Source organism: Pteropus medius, unplaced genomic scaffold, assembly GCF_902729225.1.
Source record: "Pteropus medius unplaced genomic scaffold, Ma_sr-lr_union100, whole genome shotgun sequence".
In the NCBI taxonomy this organism is placed as follows: Eukaryota; Metazoa; Chordata; class Mammalia; order Chiroptera; family Pteropodidae; genus Pteropus; species Pteropus medius.
Genome location: NW_024342469.1, coordinates 1984478 through 2003724, shown reverse-complemented (window position 1 = coordinate 2003724; position 19247 = coordinate 1984478). Strand labels below are relative to the sequence as shown.

Genomic DNA, 19247 nt, shown 5'->3' with positions numbered 1-19247 from the left:
TAGAGAAAAAATTATACCCGCCATTCAAATCATTAATTGAAAGACCCTTATTATCTCATTAATGGTGTTTGATATCTCAGGCAGATAGACTTGGTGAAGCTCATCTGTTCGGTCCCCAAAGAAAGGTAATTACATCTCAGGCCTGATTAGAACGTCTCCCTCTCGGCCGCCTCGCATTCCGTCCTGCAGCCTTTCGCGGACGCCGGAACCAATCTAGTCCGGAGATAAAATTCCACGGGCCCGAGGGGCAGGCCCTTCCTCCCCGCCAAACGCACTTGGCCAAGGGTGCGGGAAGGTGTGCCTGCTGGGACACTGGTGGCGGACCTCCCCGGGGCGTCCCCCGCCCCCCCCAGGCGCCCTCATCCACGCCCCCTCCCTTGCGTGCCCTCCTGCGGGGCAGGTCTGATTCAGGGACGGGCCGAGGTGCACCCACAGGCTCCCGGACATGGGCTACAGAGCAGAGGTGTCTTAGGTGAACCCGGACGAAGGGCCAGACGGAGACACGCCGGGAGAGCCCTGTCCCCAGGGGCTGTGTCCTCCCACCGAGCGGTGGACCTTTGTGGCAGGGAGCCCCGTGCCCCGTGGTGGAGCTGTCCACTCTGTATTCTCTGCTCGTGTACCCACAGCCTGGTGTCCGATGTGGCCACAGAGCCCCCCAGGCCCCTGAGCTGTCTCGGGAGGGAGCCTGACCTGGCCCTTCAGTACGGGTCACTGAGCGCGTGCTGCGTGCCGCCGTCCGGGGTGGGCAGATCCGCTGGGGACGCGGGCCCGGCCAGGCGGGAGCTGGCAGAGCCGAGGGCCGGGGCGGTGGCAGGGGGAGCCTCGTGTGGCCCTGAGGTTCTCACGTGTCCACTTCAGGGGAAAATGAGGCTCGGCAGAGTGAAAGGACCAGAAGCCACACTGCCAGCCGGGGTCCAGCAGGGCCGGGGCTCCTAGCGCCCTGCAGCGCCTGCTGCCCACCTGTCCCTCAGCCCCCGCCCCGGGTCCCCACGGCCCTGTCCTGGGTCTTTCCTGCGGAGACTCGGTGCAGTGGCGGGAGGCCTTGGTAGGGAGGTGAGGCTGTGACGTGCCGCCTCGCACTCAGAGCCTCGGGCCCCGGATACAAAGAGCCGAGGCCACTCGAAAGTCCTGGCTGGAACCCACGGCCACCCCGCCCGTGTGACCCTGTGGGGCCACTCGGCCCCCTACCCCTGTACCAGGACTTCGAGGAGCCCAGAGAGCGCGAGGGAGCAGGCACCTGTGGGAGTGGCTGCTGGCGTCCGGCTGACCTCGGGCCCTCGGCAGTGGGAACGGCCGTTGTCCAGATCAGGGGACAGCGAATGGCACAGTAGCCCCCTCCTGCCAGAGTCCCCCAGACCTGGATCCCCGTCAGGCGCCCCAGCTGGCCTGGTGTCACCGCAGATCAGCTCTCGGTGCCGCCCACGCTCCTGTCCAGTGTGAAGGGAGCAGATGGCCCGGGGGTCACGCCTCATCCTCGGCCCTGGTGCCGGCACAAACTCAGAGTCGTGAGGTCGAGGCAGTGTTGGGGCCGCCCCGCCATCCATCTTCAGTCCAGAAAGCCCCCGATCTGTACCGAGTGTTCCTTTCGTCCCCCTGATTAGCCTGAGGATTTTCAGGACAAACGCGATGGGATTTCTCAATCCAATTTTGGGGTGTTTGTTTTGTGAGGTGAAGCGCACGGATGTTTCAGTTTCTGATGCAAAGACGTTCGCTCTCCTCACTGTGTGTCTGACTCTCCGCTGGGCCAGAGCGGGGCCAGTCCAGCGGCCAGGACACCGGCGCCAGCAGACATGCCGGCTGGACAGGCGGTGGCCAGGCCCGCTGTCACAGCACACAGACGGACGCTTGCCGCCCCCGTCAGGGAGCTGAGGACCCCCACCGCACCCCATCTATGCTTCTCCAGTGGGTGGCCTTTCCCAGGGCCCCGACTGACTTCGGGGGAAGCTGGGGTGCCTCTGCCTTAAGTCCCTCTGTGCCCCAAAGCAAGGACCCCTTCCGCTAGGTACCTGCATCACAGCCCTGACCAGACTGCGTCCTCTTCGGGCTCAGCGTCCCCACCTGGAGGAGAGGGTACCAGCACCCCCCCAGGGCTGTCACTAAAGTGGGGGCAGCACAGGTGCTCCGTGGCCTGTCACCATCAGAGTCACCGTCACCTAACAGGATTCCTGGTCTCCTGTCATTCAGAGGCTTGGGGACCCCGGAGGTAACACGCATGAACCCACCATCCTAGTCAAGCACTCCTGAAGGTGGAGCTTCTTGGGGTCACGTCCCAGAGGTACGGCCTGTGGAGGTGGCAGCGAACGCCCCTAACGCAGCCCACTGCTCGCCGCGTGCTCTGTGTTCCGGCTCGGGACACAGTCCCACCCTGCGCGCACCCTCGTGGGGCAGAGTGTCAGGCAGTGGACGGCGGCTGCCTGCAGCTGGGTGCGGAGTCGGCCCGTGTTTCTGGAGAAGCGGCGGGCACCATGTGTCTGCAGCCCCCCAGGTCCCTGCCTGGCACGCTGCGGGTGCCGCCTCCCCGGGTCCGGGCTGGCGCGCCCCTGGGGAGCCGCCTCAGGCGGCCGTCCGCGCGTCAGTGGACAGCTCCGTGCTCCCCCTGCAGCCGCTGGGCCGTGTGGGGCGGAGGCCACCGGGGGGAGCATCCAGGCGCTGCGTGTGGCCCCGCCTCCCACACACCTCCGGCACGGTTTGCCCAGGTGTGAGCTCCGGGCTGGGCGGCCCCGATCCCTGTCACCCTGTACAGAGGGCCCTGGGGGCGCCCAGCGCCTGTTCCCCACCGTTCCCAGGGGTCTTGGGGCGCCTGCATTGGCCCCGTCTCTGCGCTGTGCAGGTGGGGGGTGGGAGGGGACGGCCCCACGCGATGCCTGAGTTCCATGCCCCCAGGTAACCCTGTCGTGACCAACCTGACTCCCGCCGGAGCAGGCCCGCCAGGCGCGACCCTGGCGCAGAGTCCCACGACGCGACACGTCGCCCCTCTCGATTAGAACCTCCCTCCCAAGCACCCGCCGTGACTGCACGCACTGTCTGCCGCATTAACGTCTTTTCCTGCTCGTTATCGGGTGACACCTCTGTCACTCCGGAGGTGGTAGCTGCGAGCCGTGATGACACCCCAGGTGCAGCCCCGCGATTCCTAACGCGATTTCCCGTCCGCGGGAGCAGGGGAAACGATTTGGAGCAGGAATCGAGGCGTTCGTATGTAGAAATCAGTTGAAAAAGCCAGATTGCTCAGTCTGTGAACGGTGTGCTGGTCGCTGCCCCTTGCTGGGCGGCCCGGTGGCCGTACTTGTTTTAAGCTGGAGGAGCATGGGGGGGTCTGTTTCAGAAGTGGCCGTCTCCCCCCCGACACGCTCCGTGCATGGTCAGGCCTGGGGCTGTGTCTGCCCTGCTCCGCCCCCCCGCAGCCCCAGTGGCCAGTGAATGTGCGTGGCTCGGGCCGCGCTGGGGGCCCCTGGTCGCTGCTCCAGGCACGGGCCTGGGGCAGGCCACTTGCCATGTGGTTCTCCGTGCCGAGGTGCCTCATCAGTCGGTAATAACTCAGCTCCCCTGAAGAACGTGCCCCCTCCCTGGTCAGCCAGCGGGCAGCCTTGGTGCTGAGCTGGAGGGGCCTGGGATCAGACTCCAGCACTGGGGTTCGAGCCAGCTCCGTCACTTGTTAGTGTGTGGCCTCGATCAGATCACCTCGTCCTCACGGTCCCCGTCGCCAAAGCGAGAGGATCAGGCCTCCGCCTCCCTACGAGCCACCCCGCCTGCCGTGTCTCCTGCGGAGTGTGCCGCGCTCGCTCAGGCACGGTCTCCTCCTTGAGACAGCTCTGTCCGGGGGGAGGGGAGGTTGTCCCCAAACCTGGGCTTCAGAGGGATTGACCAGGGCCACACAACTGCCCTGACCCGAGGCGGGTCTAGCTCCATACTCGGGCTCTGGACCGCCCCTGGCCCAAATGCTGGACACATGCCTTAGGAGGTCCCTCCAGCCACCCCCGTCGGAAGTGGGGCCCCGATGCCGTCAGCAGCGCCAGGCCAGATGAGGCCTTGAGCAGACGCCTCCTCCAGGCGCCCGACCTTCCCTCCGCTGCTCGCGTTGGGCTGTGGGGGTCTCTCTGAAAACCTGCTGTTTTCCCGGGAGGGGAGGGAGGGCATTGGCAGGCACAGGACGGGGTGGTGGCAGCGTGGGCGCCTCAGTGGTCAGTGGGTGGTGGAAGTACCGGCGAGAGGCCTTCAGGCGTGCGGGCGGGAGCCGGGGTGTGGGCGGCCAGGGGACCTGCGGGCGGAGTTCAGGGAGAGGCTCTGTGGGGTGGGGATGGGGACGCAGGTGGCTGTGACCTTGGCTCCAGGGGACATCCCCCGGGGAGGTGCTGGGCCCGTGGCGTAGGGAGGCCTGGCAGAGGGAAGGGTCACCAGGGACACTGGAAAGGCGGCCAGGGTGACGGGAGGTGAGCTTCAGGCAAGGGCCTGGGGGGGTCTCAGGAGTGGGGAGGCACTGGGAACCCGTGAGACATGAACTGGACCAGATGTGGGGAGCCATGGGCACCCCAAGCCGACCAGACCCCCCCACCCCTGGCCGAGACTGGCTGTCCTGCCCCCAGGACGTGGGGACCTGGGGGACAGCCCATTCCTTTGTTCCTGCCCACTACTGTGCGGAGCTGCGGAGCGCGTGGGGTGCAGCCCCTTCAGATGGGGGTGAGGGCTGCTGCAGCCAGGCCGCCCCCTGCCCACCCTGCTCCGCGGCCCTCCCGCAGAGTCCTCCGAGGCCGGAGCAGACCCTGCCCCTCCCCATCGGCCTGCGAGCGTGGCCGGGCCTCCCTCCTGTCAGAGGCGTCCTTCCCGCCAGCCCCCGCGCAGGACAGTGTCCCCACAGCTCCCCGTTTGTGACCAGCCAACGGCCGCGAGTCCGCGAAGCAGGAAGGTCTCTGTAGGACAGCGCCGACTAATGGCCGGGCCGGGATTTAAAACGTCCCCCCGCCGTGGGGCGCGGAGATACGCGGGGCCCGCCCCGCGGGGCACCCACGACCGGCCTGTGTTTCCGGTGCCCACGGGTGTTTTCCTCCTCAGAATTTCTCTTTGGGAAAGAAACACGAAATTAATTACAAGGACAGCATGCCGCCCTGGGCGTCAGAGCCCCGTAGACGATCGCTCGAGCGCGGTGTCACCTTCTGCTTCTGCTTTCGCGAGGGCTGTCACCAGCGAGGTGTCCAGCCCTGCAGCTGGCCGTCCGTCCCAGTCAGCTGTCACTGTCTATTTTTAGCCCTGGTCTGTCCAGAGTCTGACAAGATTTTCAAACTACTAACTGGATCATGAAGGGAGTCAGCTGTCGCGCAGGGGACGGCCTGGGAGGTGGGGAACAGCCCCGGGGGACCAGGGCACCAGCCCCCAGCCCCTCCCGGAGTGACCTGGGGGCAGCACCGCAGCCACCACACGGGGAGCAGGTCTGCGTCTCAGGTGCGGAGCCCCTCCCCTGGGGCCAGCCTGGCAGGGACTCGGGGTCAGAGCCCCACGCAAGCTCCACCCAGGGGGAGCAGCGGGCGGCATGGACCGACCTGTGCGTGCGGGCACTTCTGCCCGCGTCCACCAGCCGCACTCTGTTCTCTGGTCCGCGGGCTGCAAGGGCGTCAGGCGTGAGGACAGGTTACGTAGACCCACGAGGACGAGCCTCCGCAGGCCGTTTGCCCAGATGCCGAGGACGGGGACAAGGGCGGTTCACCGGGGCACCCCAGCCCACGCCCCGCGGTGGCGCCTCAGCCCTGCCCCGTGGGTGAGATGCTGCGGCTGGGGTCTCCCGCGAGTCCCCTCGCCTTCCGTTCGCGGGGGCCGGGCCCGGCTGGGACCAGGGCCAAGCACTGCCACCCCACGCCCCTCCGGCCTCCGGGGACAGCTCCCCACCCTGCCCGGCACCTCTGCCTTCTGTCGTTGACGTTGCTGTCCCTGGAACCAGAGAGCAGGTGGCTCTGTGTGGCCCGGGTCCCTTCAGCCATACGGGCGCAGCACGGGACTCCTGGGGACGTCCTGGGGAGGCTTGTCCTGGAGAACTCCCCTCGTAAAGAAACAAGTCACCCTCATTTGTCTCTGGATCAAGGTGGGGGCTCTTTGTCAGAAAAACAAAATGGAAGCAAAGTGGGGAGCGAGGCCAGGGAGGGCCAGGGAAGGGCGGCCGCAGCCCCGGGGAGGCCCCGAGCTGGCTTCTCACAGCAGGCCAGAGCCAGCTCTGCAGTGGCCGGACTCGGGGACGCGGGAGGGGCAGGGCAGGAAGCTGAGAGTGGCTCCCAGGTGGCACTGTGGGCGCCAGCCCCCGTCCCCCACGCAGACGGCCACGGGGCTCCTGTCCCCGTCCCCCACGCAGACGGCCACGGGCTCCTGTCCCCTGTCCCCCACGCAGATGACCACGGGCTCTGTCCCTGTCCACGCAGGCTGACCACAGGCCTCTCCCGTCCCCATGCAGACGGCTGACGGGCTCCTGTCCCCGTCCCCTCTACCTTCAGACGACCACGGACTCTGTCCCCTGTCCCCCCCACGCAGACAGCCACTTGGGGCTCCTGTCCCCTGTCCCCCCATGAGACGGCCACGGGGCTCCTGTCCCTGTCCCCCACGCAGACCACACCCAGCGCACACAGACGCTGCAGTGCAGACACACGCCACGACCCGGGCCGAGGAGGGCCGGCATGGCTGTCACAGCCGCTCCCCGTCCCAGGCCGGGTGTTTCCTCCGCTCGCTCGCACACCCAGGCAGCTGAGAGCGAGGCCGGTGGCCTGGACGCGGGCGCAGGCTCTGGGCGGCTCGAGCAGGCAGCCAGGAGCAGAGCGTGAGCAGTGGCGAGTTCTCGATTTCCGGTTGTCTCTGCCCCATCATGAGCCTCAGGGTGGCCCCACCTCTTGTCACTTCGTGGGGCCCTGGGAGGCGGGTCCTTGGTAGTGGCCATGCCCAGTGGGGCCTCATGGCCAGGCCCTCGCTCTGCTCCTCGCGGGCTTCGTGCAGCCTGGTGGCACAGGCGTGCCGGACACTGTCGTCTAGGGCTGCGGGTGTCCGTGTGCCTGGGCCATGGCCCACGAGCTGACGTCATCTGCAGCCCTGAGCCCTGGCCTGTTTCTAAGTGTCGAAAAAGAGTCATTTCTGTTGGAGTCACAGCACGAGAATCAGTCATGATGGCAGCCGACAGCCCGGTCCCCTCCAGGAAGGTGGCCTCATCCTCTTAAGTGGTGACGCTCCAAGATCCCAGCTTTCCTTGCTTGTGGCAGCCAGTGCCAGCCAGGGAACAAGCAGGGCCTGCCCCCCGCCTGCTCCCTCCCCAGGCCTGGGTGACCTCGCAGACGAGTCTGAGTCTGAGGGAGCCCCCCGCAGGGAGGCGGCGCAGCAGCGAGAACCTCGGGCAGGAGCACAGGCCCTGAGAGCGCGGCATGGTGCAGCCCCGCGCCCACGCCCCGCGGCCCCCGCCTGTCACCGTCACCCCAGGCCTGGGTGCACCCACGCCCCGCGGCCCCCGCCTGTCACCGTCACCCCAGGCCTGGGTGCACCCACGCCCCGCGGCCCCCGCCTGTCACCGTCACCCCAGGCCTGGGTGCACCCACGCCCCGCGGCCCCCGCCTGTCACCGTCACCCCAGGCCTGGGTGCACCCACGCCCCGCGGCCCCCGCCTGTCACCGTCACCTGTCGTCACCCCAGTCCTGGGTGCGCCCCGACACCCTCATCCGTCATGCCCCCCAGTCCTGAGGGCACTTACCCCCCACCCGTCTTACACCCCAGTCCTGGGTGCACCCCAACCTCCTCCCATCACCCCAGTCCTGAGTCGCCCGCCCCCCTGCAATGCACTGTCACCCCGGTCCTGGAAACAGCGGGGCCCGGCGTCGGCACCCCAGGGCTGGCGTCCTGCCGCAGGCGCCTCAGACCCTTTCGGGCCTAATCTGACCTTCACCTCCTTTGTATTTTCCATTTCACACAGAAATTGCCAAGAGCAGGTGCTCTGTGTTGGACACAGATTCGGGGTGCAGCCCCCTGCACGGGCGGAGCACGCATGACCTGTGCCTGCGCTGGCTGTTGGGGCCGTGGGTTTGGGCCCGAGCGGGACCCTCGGTCCCTGGAGACTCGCTCGGGCGGGCAGACAGCTGCCCCCGGGCGGCAGGGCGGGGCCGCAAGGTCCCTGCGTGAGCCGTGGGCACCGCAGCCCTGGGTGGCTGCTCCTGACCCCTCTGAGGAGGGGTCCGTCACGCATCAGGGCCCCACAGGTGTCCGTAGGTCGACAGTGATGACTGACGGTGAAACGGGGTGCCTTCCTGGAGTGCTTCTGTGCACGGAGCCCTGCGCTAAGTCACTGGCCCCTTGACCCTCCCGGCCTGGAGGGTCACTGTCCCCACCTTGTACAGGAGGGTCCGCCTTCCAGGGGACCCGGCCGCCTGTGCTCTGACCTCGCCCAGGGCCGTGGGGGTGTCTGCTGCGCGGGTGCTGAGCCAGCCGGGGTGGCCCCCAGCCTCTCTGAGCCTCGGTCGGTCACCTGGAAGAGCCCGTGCTGCTGCCCAGCTCCGAGCAGCCTGTGGCCTCCCGGGTGGCCCCAGGGGCTTCCCTCGCAGACTGCCGCAGGGAAGGTCCCTTTGCTTTGGACCGTGGCTGCCCACGGCGGATGGTGGTGTCGACATGGACGATGCAGGAGTGTGCACAGTGCAGGCTCCCTGTGCAGGGCGCGGTGGGCCCAGGCACACGCCTGCCGTGGCCCTGTTGACGTTGACGTGGCTGCGTCCTATGCACGGGGGGCCCAGACGCACCCCCTCTGTACCGGCCGTGAGGAAGCCTGTTTACCTGCCTTGCCCACTAACGTGGCTCTGGTGCTGGGCGTGGGGAGTTAGTATCGAAATCTGCATCGCCCACTTCGGCGTGCTGGGCCGTCTGTCCGTGGGCCCCGTCCCAGCCCCGCCCCCCCAACACCATTGCGTTGTGGGCGGGCTCACCCCGGGAGAGCAGATCCCCTGCAGCGTGGCCCAGGGGCGGCCTCGTGAGCAATGGTCCCGCCCAGGATGGTGCGGGTCAGGCAGAGCAGCCCACGGCCGAGGAACGTGCTGTGGGTCCTGGTCCGAGACAGCTCTGCCCGCTGCGTAAATAAGACGGGCTTTTTAGAAAAAGAAATCTGTGTTTAAGGACGCGTTTGGCTGTGCTCTTCACCTCCGTAAAGGTCACCCAGATAGATTTTGCTGCTTTGGCGTTGCGGGCTGTGAAGCACTGGGCATTTCTATTCTCCCTCCATCCGGTGAACCTGGGACTAAATTAGATTCTGAAATTGAGTGCGGAGCCGAGGCGGAGTCGCTGTAACAGGAGGGTGCTGCTTCTCACCTTGCAAGTAGTGAGGTCATGATAATATGGAGCAGAGTGGATTAAAAATAAAACCAAAGGTATTTATTTACGACCCGCTCAGAATCGGATTGGCATCCGTGTAAGTTGCATCTAATGGTGAAAGGCAGCAGATCGAGGCTGATGCATCCCCAGAGACATCCTGCCAGTGAAATTTGCTCTGTGAATTCAATTTAAAGGCCCCCAGAAAGGATCTGAGATGCAAAAGGCAGCGGGATCGAGGAAGGGGATCGGCCATAGGGACGGCGTTGGGGGACAGTCAGCGTGCGGCTCGTGGCGGGGAGGGGACGGGTCCAGACCCGACTCAGCCACGTCGCCGCTCGCCAGGCACGGACAGCCCCAGGTGGGGGCTGGGCCCCCCGTTACAGACGAGGACCCCGAGGCGGTCAGTGGCGAGCCAGGCCCGTGAAGCCAGGTGGCGGCACAGCCAGATCTGAGCCCTGGCCTGGCGTCCGTGTCCACACCCTGATGCCCGTAGCGGCCAGGCTGTGCTGGGCAGCTCAGCAACCTCCATTCGCAGATAAAGGGGGGTGTGTGGGGCCCAGAGAGGGGAGGTCAGCTGCCCGAGGCCACACACAGAGGGGGCCAGGGCTGGGCTGCTCCCCACTTCCCACTCCCCACAGCTGGCTCCCCACACCCTGCTCCGTCCCCTCCCACCTCGGCCCCCCACTGCCCTGCTCCACACCCCACTTCCCCACCACCTGCCCCGCCCCCCGGGCCAGGCTCCAGAACAGGAAGCTCGGTGACAGAGGCCGGAGCTGCTTGTGGGATGGGTGGGGTCTCCGAGCCTCCAGTCGGGGAGTGTGGGGCAGCCTGAGTGCGATGCCCGCTGTCTCCGTCGCTCGTCTCCTGCTGGGAGCTGGCCAGCAGCACCAGCACGCTCAGAGCCCCGCCACCCTCCCGACGGTCCCAGACCCAGCTTCTTCTGGAGGAGGCCGGGGACCTTGTCAGGACCGTTCCCTGCACCCTCCCCACTCCTACCAGGCCCCTCTGGGTGCCGGGGCTCCCCCGAATCCTACGCCTCTCCGGGCGGGGCGAGGTCTGTCGGGAGGGCTGGTCTGTGGGGTGCGGAGCTTGATGGGCCCAAAGCCCTCCGTCCCAGGCCGGCTCTCCGTCCCAGTGGGTCACGGCCCCTCGCCCTGGCTGCTAAGCCCTGGGCTCCCGAGACGCCGTGGCCCGTGGGGTGGCTCCACGCCCACCGCTGAGCGGAGACACAGGACCCTGCAGGTGGCTGCACTGGGCAGCAGAGACGCCAGGGTGAGGGTTAGGGTTAGGGTGAGGGTTAGGGGTTTCCTGGTGTGTCGAGCGGGTGACGTTCAGCAGTTTCCTGCTGTGTTCCTGCCACAGTCACCAGATGCACAGAACTCTGCCCAGCGAGGCCCTGGGCGTCCCCTGACTTGCGATTCTGTAGAGCCTCTGGTGACTGCACCGGGCACGAGGCTGCTGGCCTGAGGCAGCACAGCCCAGGAGCGGGGCCGCCTGGCGGAGGGGGTGGGGTGGGGACACCTTTCTGGGCCGCTGGGGGTGGGGGCTGGGCAGGCATGGCCCCCTCCGGCTCCTCCCCGCTGCCCTCCGTCCTCTGACCTGCCCCGTCTCTCCCCAGGAGCTGCTGCTTTTCCTCCAGAACCTGCCCACGGCCCACTGGGGTGACGAGGACGTCAGCCTGCTGCTGGCCGAGGCCTACCGCCTGAAGTTCGCCTTTGCCGACGCCCCCAGCCACTACAAGAAGTGAGCCCGCCCCGCGCAGGCAGCAGGCCCACGGCCGAGCAGGGGCCTTGCTGGACAGCCCTGCCCTCTGGGGGCCTCCAGGACAGCACCAGGCGTGGCCCGGGGCCTGGCGAGGGCGGGCTGCCTGCGTTTGCGCAGATACCAAAGAGACAGGCCCGGCCGCGTGGGGGCCAGTGGGGGGCCAGGCCCTCCCCATCCTGGAGCGTCCTTGCCAAACGACCGCCTTCCGCGGCCCCCAGCCCGCGGCCACCTGAGAGGTGGCCCCCCTGGGAGCGGCCTGCTGTCCCCATGCCAGGGCAGAGGGAGGTGGCAGCCATCGTGCACCTGCTTTGAAATGCAAAAAATTCTATTCTGTTGAGTGAAAGAGAATAAATAAAGATGAATTAGTACGTGAAACGCTGCACTGACCCGTGGCGTCTGCTCTCGGGGCTCCCGACTGCCCCACTGTCCTCCAGCCGCTTCAGAGAGGACTCTCGGGGTCCACTGGTGAGAGCAAGGAGGTCCCCAGGCTCAGGCCCATGGGACGCCGCTCTGGCAGACAGGCAGGTGGACAGACGGGGTTCAGCCTCTGTTACGGGAGCTGTGATGCATACCTGGGGTCCCCCACGGTGTCGGGCGGTCAAGCTGCTGAGGCCCCCCGGCCCTGCTCGCTCTCCGGGCCCCTGGTGTGTCGGAGACGCAGTGGCTTCCCGCCGTTCGTCAGTCATGGGCCGTGAGCCCAAGTGCAGACGGTCCCACACGCTCCCCGCCCGCACTGAGGAGCATCGTCACAGGGCGTGGCTGGCGGTGACCTGGACACCCTGTGGGACTGCCAACCCCCGAGCCCAGGACAGGACCGTCCTCAGCACCCACTTCTACTCGCGGGCTCATCCGTTCACAGTCCTGCAGCAGCCACGCCACCCAACTGTCCCCACAGCTCGGTCTAGGACACAGCCAGGAGGCCGCAAAGCGGAGGATGGGGACACATGTGGGACGGGTGTTCCTTACAGAGCCCCTCGGGGCGTCACACGTGGCAGTCAGCACAAAATACTGTGCAAATGGCACATGCCCCCACGGCAGCGGAGGTTCCGGCTTGTCTCAGACCGGATGAGGGTACGGCCCCGCCCGCTGGTCTCTGTCCCCACCTGGGGTCAGCTTCCTCCCCCGCCTGCTGCTGCTGCCTCCCGGGCACCCCGTTCCGGGCAGGGCCCCCGAGGCTGTGCAGGAAGCCCCTCCCTCTGCCTAGCCCGGATCCAGCTGGAACGGCCCGTTGTGACTCCAGTCACTGTGCAGCTGCCTGTCAGGGTCACGGAGGGTCTGCCCGTGACAGGAAGGACGCACGGAGGGAGGTGGCTCTGTGTGTGTGACCGGAGGCTGGTGCGAGGGCGTTGAGAGAGCCCTTGGGGCCTGAGCAGATGGGCCGAGGTGACAAAGGGCCATCTGTCTGGAGTACGGGCTGCCAAGAAGTGAAGGCTCAGTGAGCCCTGTGCCCCGCCTTGGCCCCTGGTCTAAGGACTCCTAAAGGAGCAGGCCCCGCGGCCCAGGTGGCCTCCGTCCTTGGCTCTTGGGGACAGTGGCCCAGCCCCGCAGCCGGTCTGGGCAGTCGCGTCCTGGGCCTTTCCGTGCGGGTCCCGCCCCCTGCGCTGGGCCCAGCACCGCAGTCTCGCCGAAGCCCCGAGGACCTCATGCGGGCAGGACTCAGACCCAGGCCGAACCCCGGCCCCCGGTGCCCACACCCTCGCTGCCCGCACCTGCCGGGCTCGCGGGTGGCACGTTACCGCCTTCAGTCTGTCCCGTCACACAGGCTGCCGCGGCCGAAGCCGACGGGCCCGCGTGGACGTCCCCCTGCGCCCGCAGAGCGCTCTGCTGTCGTCGGAAGCCTTCGAACCACGACCTCAGGGACCGCGTGACGTTCTGCTGCACGGGACACAAAGGCGTCTGTTTCCATGCCTGACTTCAGCTCGCTCCCGTCCCTTCTCACTGCGAACGGTGCCGTGGGCGGCATCCCGGCTCCTGAGCGCCGCTGCCTCCAGATGCCCGGCTCGGGACCCGCCGTCCCCCCGAACGGGCGCCGGCAGAGGTGGCCCAGCGTCCCCGCGGAAAGCGGCCGCGTACCTCATCGCTTTGCCTGAGAACGTCTTAAAAGGAAATGTTTTAAGAAATTAGAATGTAAGGATGACTTTAAGAAAAATAGAAATAGGGTATATAACTTGCAAAAGAGGAAAAAGAAAGTGAATTTTAAAAAATTGATTAAGAAAAGAGGGGGTGGGGAGAAGCACAGGAAGATGGTGAGCAGGAAATGTGCACGAACGTGGCCCAAGAAAGGTCGGGAATGCGGGTGATCATGGTAAACGAACAAACCACTCAGACTCGCCTCTTCGAAGAGAGTCATGTTATACTTGAAAAAACACCCCGGAAAATCCAACGAGAGACTGTAAGAGAAACGCCCGAAAGTGAATGACACAGGTCGGAAATCAAAAAACGAAAAAAGTTAACGTGTGGGAAATCGTCCCCCAAAGAAAGCGTGGCCGAGATCGCCTGTGTCCCCTACGAGAGGCGGCGCGCGTCACTGCGCGTCACAGCACAAAGGGCCCTGTCTCGTGACAGGGCGGTGGGGCCAGCCCCGGGCCGGCGGGATGGCCCCAGGACCCCGCGGGCACAGAGCGGCACCATCGCGGGAGGTACGCGCCTCAGCAGGCCCCGTGGGACGTGGAAACGCCTCTCGCAGAGCACGTGGACCGAGGTGGGGAGGTTTTCTGACGTTTTACATAAAAACGGCGAAGTCTGAGCCCACAGACAGAAATGCGCTGTCCGCAAACAGAGCACACGCTGACTTCCCGCGCGTGAGGAACGTTTGCAAACGTTTGACCCGTCGGAGGGAGACTTGCGTGAACCCGGAGCCCAACGCCGTGCAGACCTGCCCTTCCCGCCCGCGCGGCCATCGCGTCAGAGGCCGAACCCGCGGGAGCGCGGAGATGCTGCGCCGTGCACGCAGAAGCCGGCCGTCGAAGCGACGATGGACGTGTCGCCCTGGGAGCCCCAGAAGGACGGCGAAAGTCTGAAATATCAAAACTCGTGGGACGCAGCTAACACAGTTACGGAGTGGAAGAGATGCTCAAGGGGTGGAGCCGGCCGATCGACGCAAACGAGGAGACGGAGCTTGCAGAGGGCGGGGCTTCTGCTGCCGGCGCTCAGCGCAGCCCGGCCCGGCCCCGGGAGCCGCGCTTGCCGTCGTGGGGGCCGAAGAGATGTTTGTCGCATGAGAAAGAGACGAATGTCTAAGGGATAAATGCAGTCATCTGAAGCAAAAAAAAAGACGCAAACTACAGATGCCGAAGAGATTTTGAAAATGCCAAATATCGAGAGAATGAGAACATACAGCACAGACGGGGAGAAGGTGTTTGCAGACGAGACCTGATAAAAGGCCGTTACCCAAAATACGTAAAAGACTCGTCAGACTCAAAAATAAGGTAATGAATGGCCTGATCCAAAAACGGGCAACAGACCTGAGCGGACACCTCAGAGAAGATGCTCATCTGGCAGGTGAGCACATGAAAACATGCTCCGTGTCACACGTCATCAGAGAAATGCAAATTAAAGAGCTGTCACCGCGCACCTAGCAGCATGACCAAAATCCCAGCCCTGACGGCAGCAGCGGCCGGTGAGAGCGTGGAGCACCGGGACCTCTCATGCTGCCGGTGGGCGCGGGCGACGCTGCCACGTTGGTGGACAGTCTGGAGGTTTCTTACAGAAGTAAACAGACTCGCACATACGGTCCAGCAGCCAAGGAGCTGAAAACTCAGATCCACGCCAAAACCTACAAACGCTTCCTCATAATTGCCAAAACTTGGAAGCAAGCAAGGTATCCTTCGGTAGGTGGATGGATAAACGGACTGTGTCCATCCAGACAGTGGAATATTACTCGGCGCTAAGAAAGAAATGAGCTCTCAAGCCCTGAAAAGATAGAGAAAACGTCAATGCACATTAAGTGAAAGGAGATAAGTGTGAAACTGTGATTGCAGCTCGGTGACATTCTGGAAAAGACCAAACTGGGGGCAAGATCGGGCGGCTGGGGGGGTGGAGGGTCAAGGCAGAGCGCCGAGGTTTTTAAGGCCGCGGAACGGTCATCCGCACGATCGACGACAAAAAAAAAAAAAACCTATACAACACCAAGAGTGACCCCGATGGAAACCGCGGACTTGGGCGATAACGACGTGTCACTGTCGGTTCATCAGTGTGGCCAGCGTCCCTCTCTGGCGGGGAGAGGGGTGGGGGCAGGAGGGATGTGCGAAATCTCTGTCATTTCCACTAAATTTTACTGGGCCTGAGGGCCGGCTGCGGGGCTCTGCCTGGCGGGTGGCTCTGGGTCTGCTGCTGGCTGCAGCGTGTCCTTGGCCACACCCAGCGGGGACGTGGCGGGGGGCGCTGAGGCCCGGCGCAGCCGCGGGCGGCTTAGCACTGCTTTCCCGGTTTGCTTTTTCCGTCAGGTCCGCAGGCCGCGAGTGACAGGCCCCCAGGCGCCCCCTGTTTTGGGGTAATAATGCAGCTTTTAGCCATAACTCCTTAGAGTGAGGGGCTCCACACACGTCACCTTGAGGTGGATTCGGGTCTCAGGGCAGAAAATGTGGAGGGACTAGGCAGCTTCACATTGTTCGTGTGCTTAGAGTCCATTTAAACGCAAACTAAAGATTGGGGGTTGGGGGGTGAGAAGCGGGGCTGTCACCAGCCCAAGGCCCGAGGCCCCCCCGCTCGCTCAGGAAATGGTGCTGTGCTGGGCGGAGCCACGGAGGCCGACGACGGCGGGAGGGGGAGGGGCGTGGAGAGGGTCCCCCCAGGGGCCCCTCCCGGAGGCCGCGCAGGAACGTGAAGGGGACACTCGCCCGGACTGCACGTGGCACATTGCGGTGGGGGGGGTCGGGTGTCAGGTCAGGACCAGAGACCTCAGTCCATCCAGGGCCGGGGGACATGCGCCTCCTCAGGCCCCCTTGGCGTCCAGGTGGGCGCAAATGGAGCGAGTCTGGGAGGAGGACGGCCACCCCGCCAGCTGCCCGGCCCGTGGACACGCGTCCCTCTGTCTCCGACGTAGTGGGGGACACTGGGGGCGGCCGCCGTGCAGGGCAGCTGGAGAGCAAGCGGCTGGCTCGGGAGGAGGGTGACCTGGTCCTCGGCACGGACGCCCACGCTGTCCTCTCTCATGGTCTCTGGGTGTCCGGGAGGGACGGCCCCAGGGCCTGACCGCACAGGTCCCAGGTCCAAGGAAAGAGCCGGTGCCACCACGTGGGGACACTGTGCGGGCTGGCCGCTCTCCGCCGGGTCTCGCCTGCCCCGACCTCCTGACTGCTCCCCCCCAGTCCACACCGCGCCCACCTGTCACCTGCCCAGGTCTCTCCTCAGGCCTCCCGGCCCCTGCTAATCCTCCAAGAGCAAGAGGCCAAGGGCCTCGGCCAGCGTCCTGCAGCCAGTGCGGCCTGGGCCGATGACACCTGGGGCCACTCGGGGTGACCCTAGCACCCTGGACGCCCCTGGAGGAGGTGGCTGGCCCGGCGCTGCGGGTTTCCGTGGTTGGGCCTGTCCCTCAGCCGCGTTTGTGGGGCCCCCGCCGTCTCCCAGGCCCAGCGATGGGTGGAGACGGGTGCCCCTGGCCCGGTGCTGGGACGTCGCTCTGGGGTCAGCACCCCGAGGGGCAGGGAGCAGGACGGACGTTCTGGGTCACCCAGTGAGGACGGTGGTGCCTGACCCCGGGACACCTGACCATACTCCCCAGCAGGCCCTGGTCGTCCCGGAGTGGGGGGTGACGGGTGGCAGGAAGCACGCCCCGGCTCTCTCCAGCCTGCATCTCTTCATGAACTCTGCTCACGGTCCTGTGGCCACNGCAAATGATCAGCCTCAAAGATCAGCACTGGAAACAGTTGTTTCCAGCCGCACACGTTCCGGGCCGGAGGCAGGTGTAGGGACACGGGAACACGTCACGGCCGTTCGGTGCGGTGTTGGGGGGCCGCCCTTGGGCCCCACGCTGCGGGGCGGGTGTGTCCTGGGGGCTGCGGAGGCTGAGGACGGTCCAGATGTGTTTTGCATGTGACGCCGTCTTCTCTCCTCCAGACCCGTGCGGTGGCCGCACGACGTGGGGCCGTCAGGGACCTGGGGAGGAGCGGGAAGGCGGGGAAGCGGGGTGCCCACCGGCCGCGGGCGTCTGTCCCCACTGGCTCCGAGCCAAGTGTCCAGTGTCCTTGGGCCGACTCCCCTGGGGCAGGACGTCCCCTCCGCCCGGGTCTCCGCGTGTTCATGGGGAGGGGCCCTGTGCCCCTCCCTGCACCTGCCCTGGGCCCAGGGCTGCGGCAGAGTGTGGCCCCTTCCATGCTGGCCGCTGTGCTGGGCGCACCCCCACCTCACAGACGAGGAGACAGCGTGGGCCGAGCCAGCCCCGGCCCACACTCTTCCTCGCTGCGTCCTCCAAGTGCCCCATGGGGCGGTTGTCCCTGTCCCAGGTTTGCAGATGAGGGGCTGGGCCCAGTGGCTCAACCTGGGTCACGCAGCCAGCCTCGCTGAAAGACCGTGGGGCAGGGCGGCTGGGGGCGGCCAGCCGGACCTGGCACGGGCCTGGGGGGCTATGGGGGGGCACGGTGCACTGAGCGAGCCGTCCCTGGGCTGTCCTCACGGAGGGGTCGGGGCCCGCGGGCGGACGCCCCCTGCCCCGCACGCTCACGGAACGACTGCCATCGTTTTGCCAAATTAACATTTTAGGCCCCCATGTCACGGGAGCGGTAACGAGGTGTCATCGGGACGAGGGGACTAAACGGATGAATCGAATGACTTTCACAGTGTCATTACACTCTTATAATAAGATTTACTCGTCGACTTAAGATGTGATAACATAGTAATTTATTTGGTGACCTCGTGAAGACGTGAGGTTCGGGGTGCCGGGTGTGGGGTCCCCCCTGCCTGCTCTGCCGTCCCGGCGTCTAGCCGCAGCCTCCCTGCCCTCTGTCACACGACGCCCGGGGAGGTGGGTCCTGCCAGGAGGCCGTCGGGGACGGGAGGGGAGGACAGGGAGGCGAGACTGCGTGGCGGGCTCTGTGCCCGTGGAGCATGCGCCCCTGTCCCCGGAGACCCCCTGGGGGTGTGCGCGGGGCTCCTTCCTGACGCGCCTCGTCCCACACCCCACCGTCCAGTCTCCAGCGTCCCTCAGCTCTGTGTCCAGAGAGTCACCCGCACCTACTTCTCTTCACTCCGGGGACCTCGCCTGGCCCCGCTGGGGTCCTCTCTCGGCCGGACACCACCAGCAGTCGGCCGGGGGCTGAGTCTTGCTCTGGCCCTGGGCAGCTGCCCCACCTGCTCCGTGCCTCAGTTTCCCCACCCGCACTCTGTGTCCCACGGGCACTGTGACGGTCCTGCGTAGCTGCGCTTGGCAGCGGTGGTGACGGCCATCACCGCATCCGGACGCCGTCTTCGTTCCCTGAGCTCCCGCCCGGAGGCATCGCCCCGCGGTGTGGCCGCTGTGCTCGGGGTCCCCCTGCGGACAGCACCCGGGCATGGAGAGGTGGACACCGCTGGAGGCTGGGGCGTGGGGTCGTGTGGAGCTTTGCTGGGTCGGTCGCCTTGGGGTTCCCCGAGCATGGCGTCTGTCCTCTGACGTGCGAGTTTGTGACCTGCTCACAGCCACCGTGACTGGCTCTGGCCGACCTCACACCCCACGCGGCCTACTCGGCACGAGCGGACGCCCTGTGCACAGGCGCCTCCCCTTGGCTGTGAGTCCCTTGTGTCCCTAACACCCGCGGACACAGCCGTCTCCTCCTGCGATGGTCAGGGACCCATGTCAGGGGTGCGGCGTCCACGGCCGCCAGCGGGGCACCCACGGCCATGAGACGTGTGGACGAGCTTCACTGCTCCAGGACAGAGGAAATGCGAGGCCTTCGGAGGGCGTCTGTCCCCTCCCTGTGCCTGTAAAAGGCCACGGGGAGACGGCAGACGAAGATGGGGTGGGCTGGCTTATCCTGGCAAGCGGGAGCTCGTGCTGGCAAACGTGGGCCAGTCTCCCAGGGGGGCAGCGTGGCCTTGACGAGCACTGCAGCACCCAGGGTGGGGGCCCGGTGCGCGGGCCTCCGTCACCACGCTCCGCTCCACGTGCCCTGGCTGGCCCTCCGACCCGCGGCCACCGCCTGGCGGTGTTCAGAGGCCTCGGTGAGGCTGCGGGAAGCGCTGGCTCCAGGGCCCACGGTGGT

At 66.1% G+C, this 19247-nt stretch overlaps 1 protein-coding gene across 1 annotated transcript in view; it reads left to right on the top strand.

The window, feature by feature from the left end:
• Positions 1–11449, top strand: part of TBC1D22A (TBC1 domain family member 22A) — a 229452-nt gene extending 218003 nt beyond the window's left edge. Inside the window, exon 15 of the mRNA XM_039863147.1 lies at positions 10925–11449. Coding sequence (XP_039719081.1) covers positions 10925–11053 — 129 coding nt within the window. The 3' untranslated portion in view covers positions 11054–11449. The remainder of the gene's footprint in view (positions 1–10924) is intronic.
• The last annotated feature ends 7798 nt before the right edge of the window (positions 11450–19247 follow it).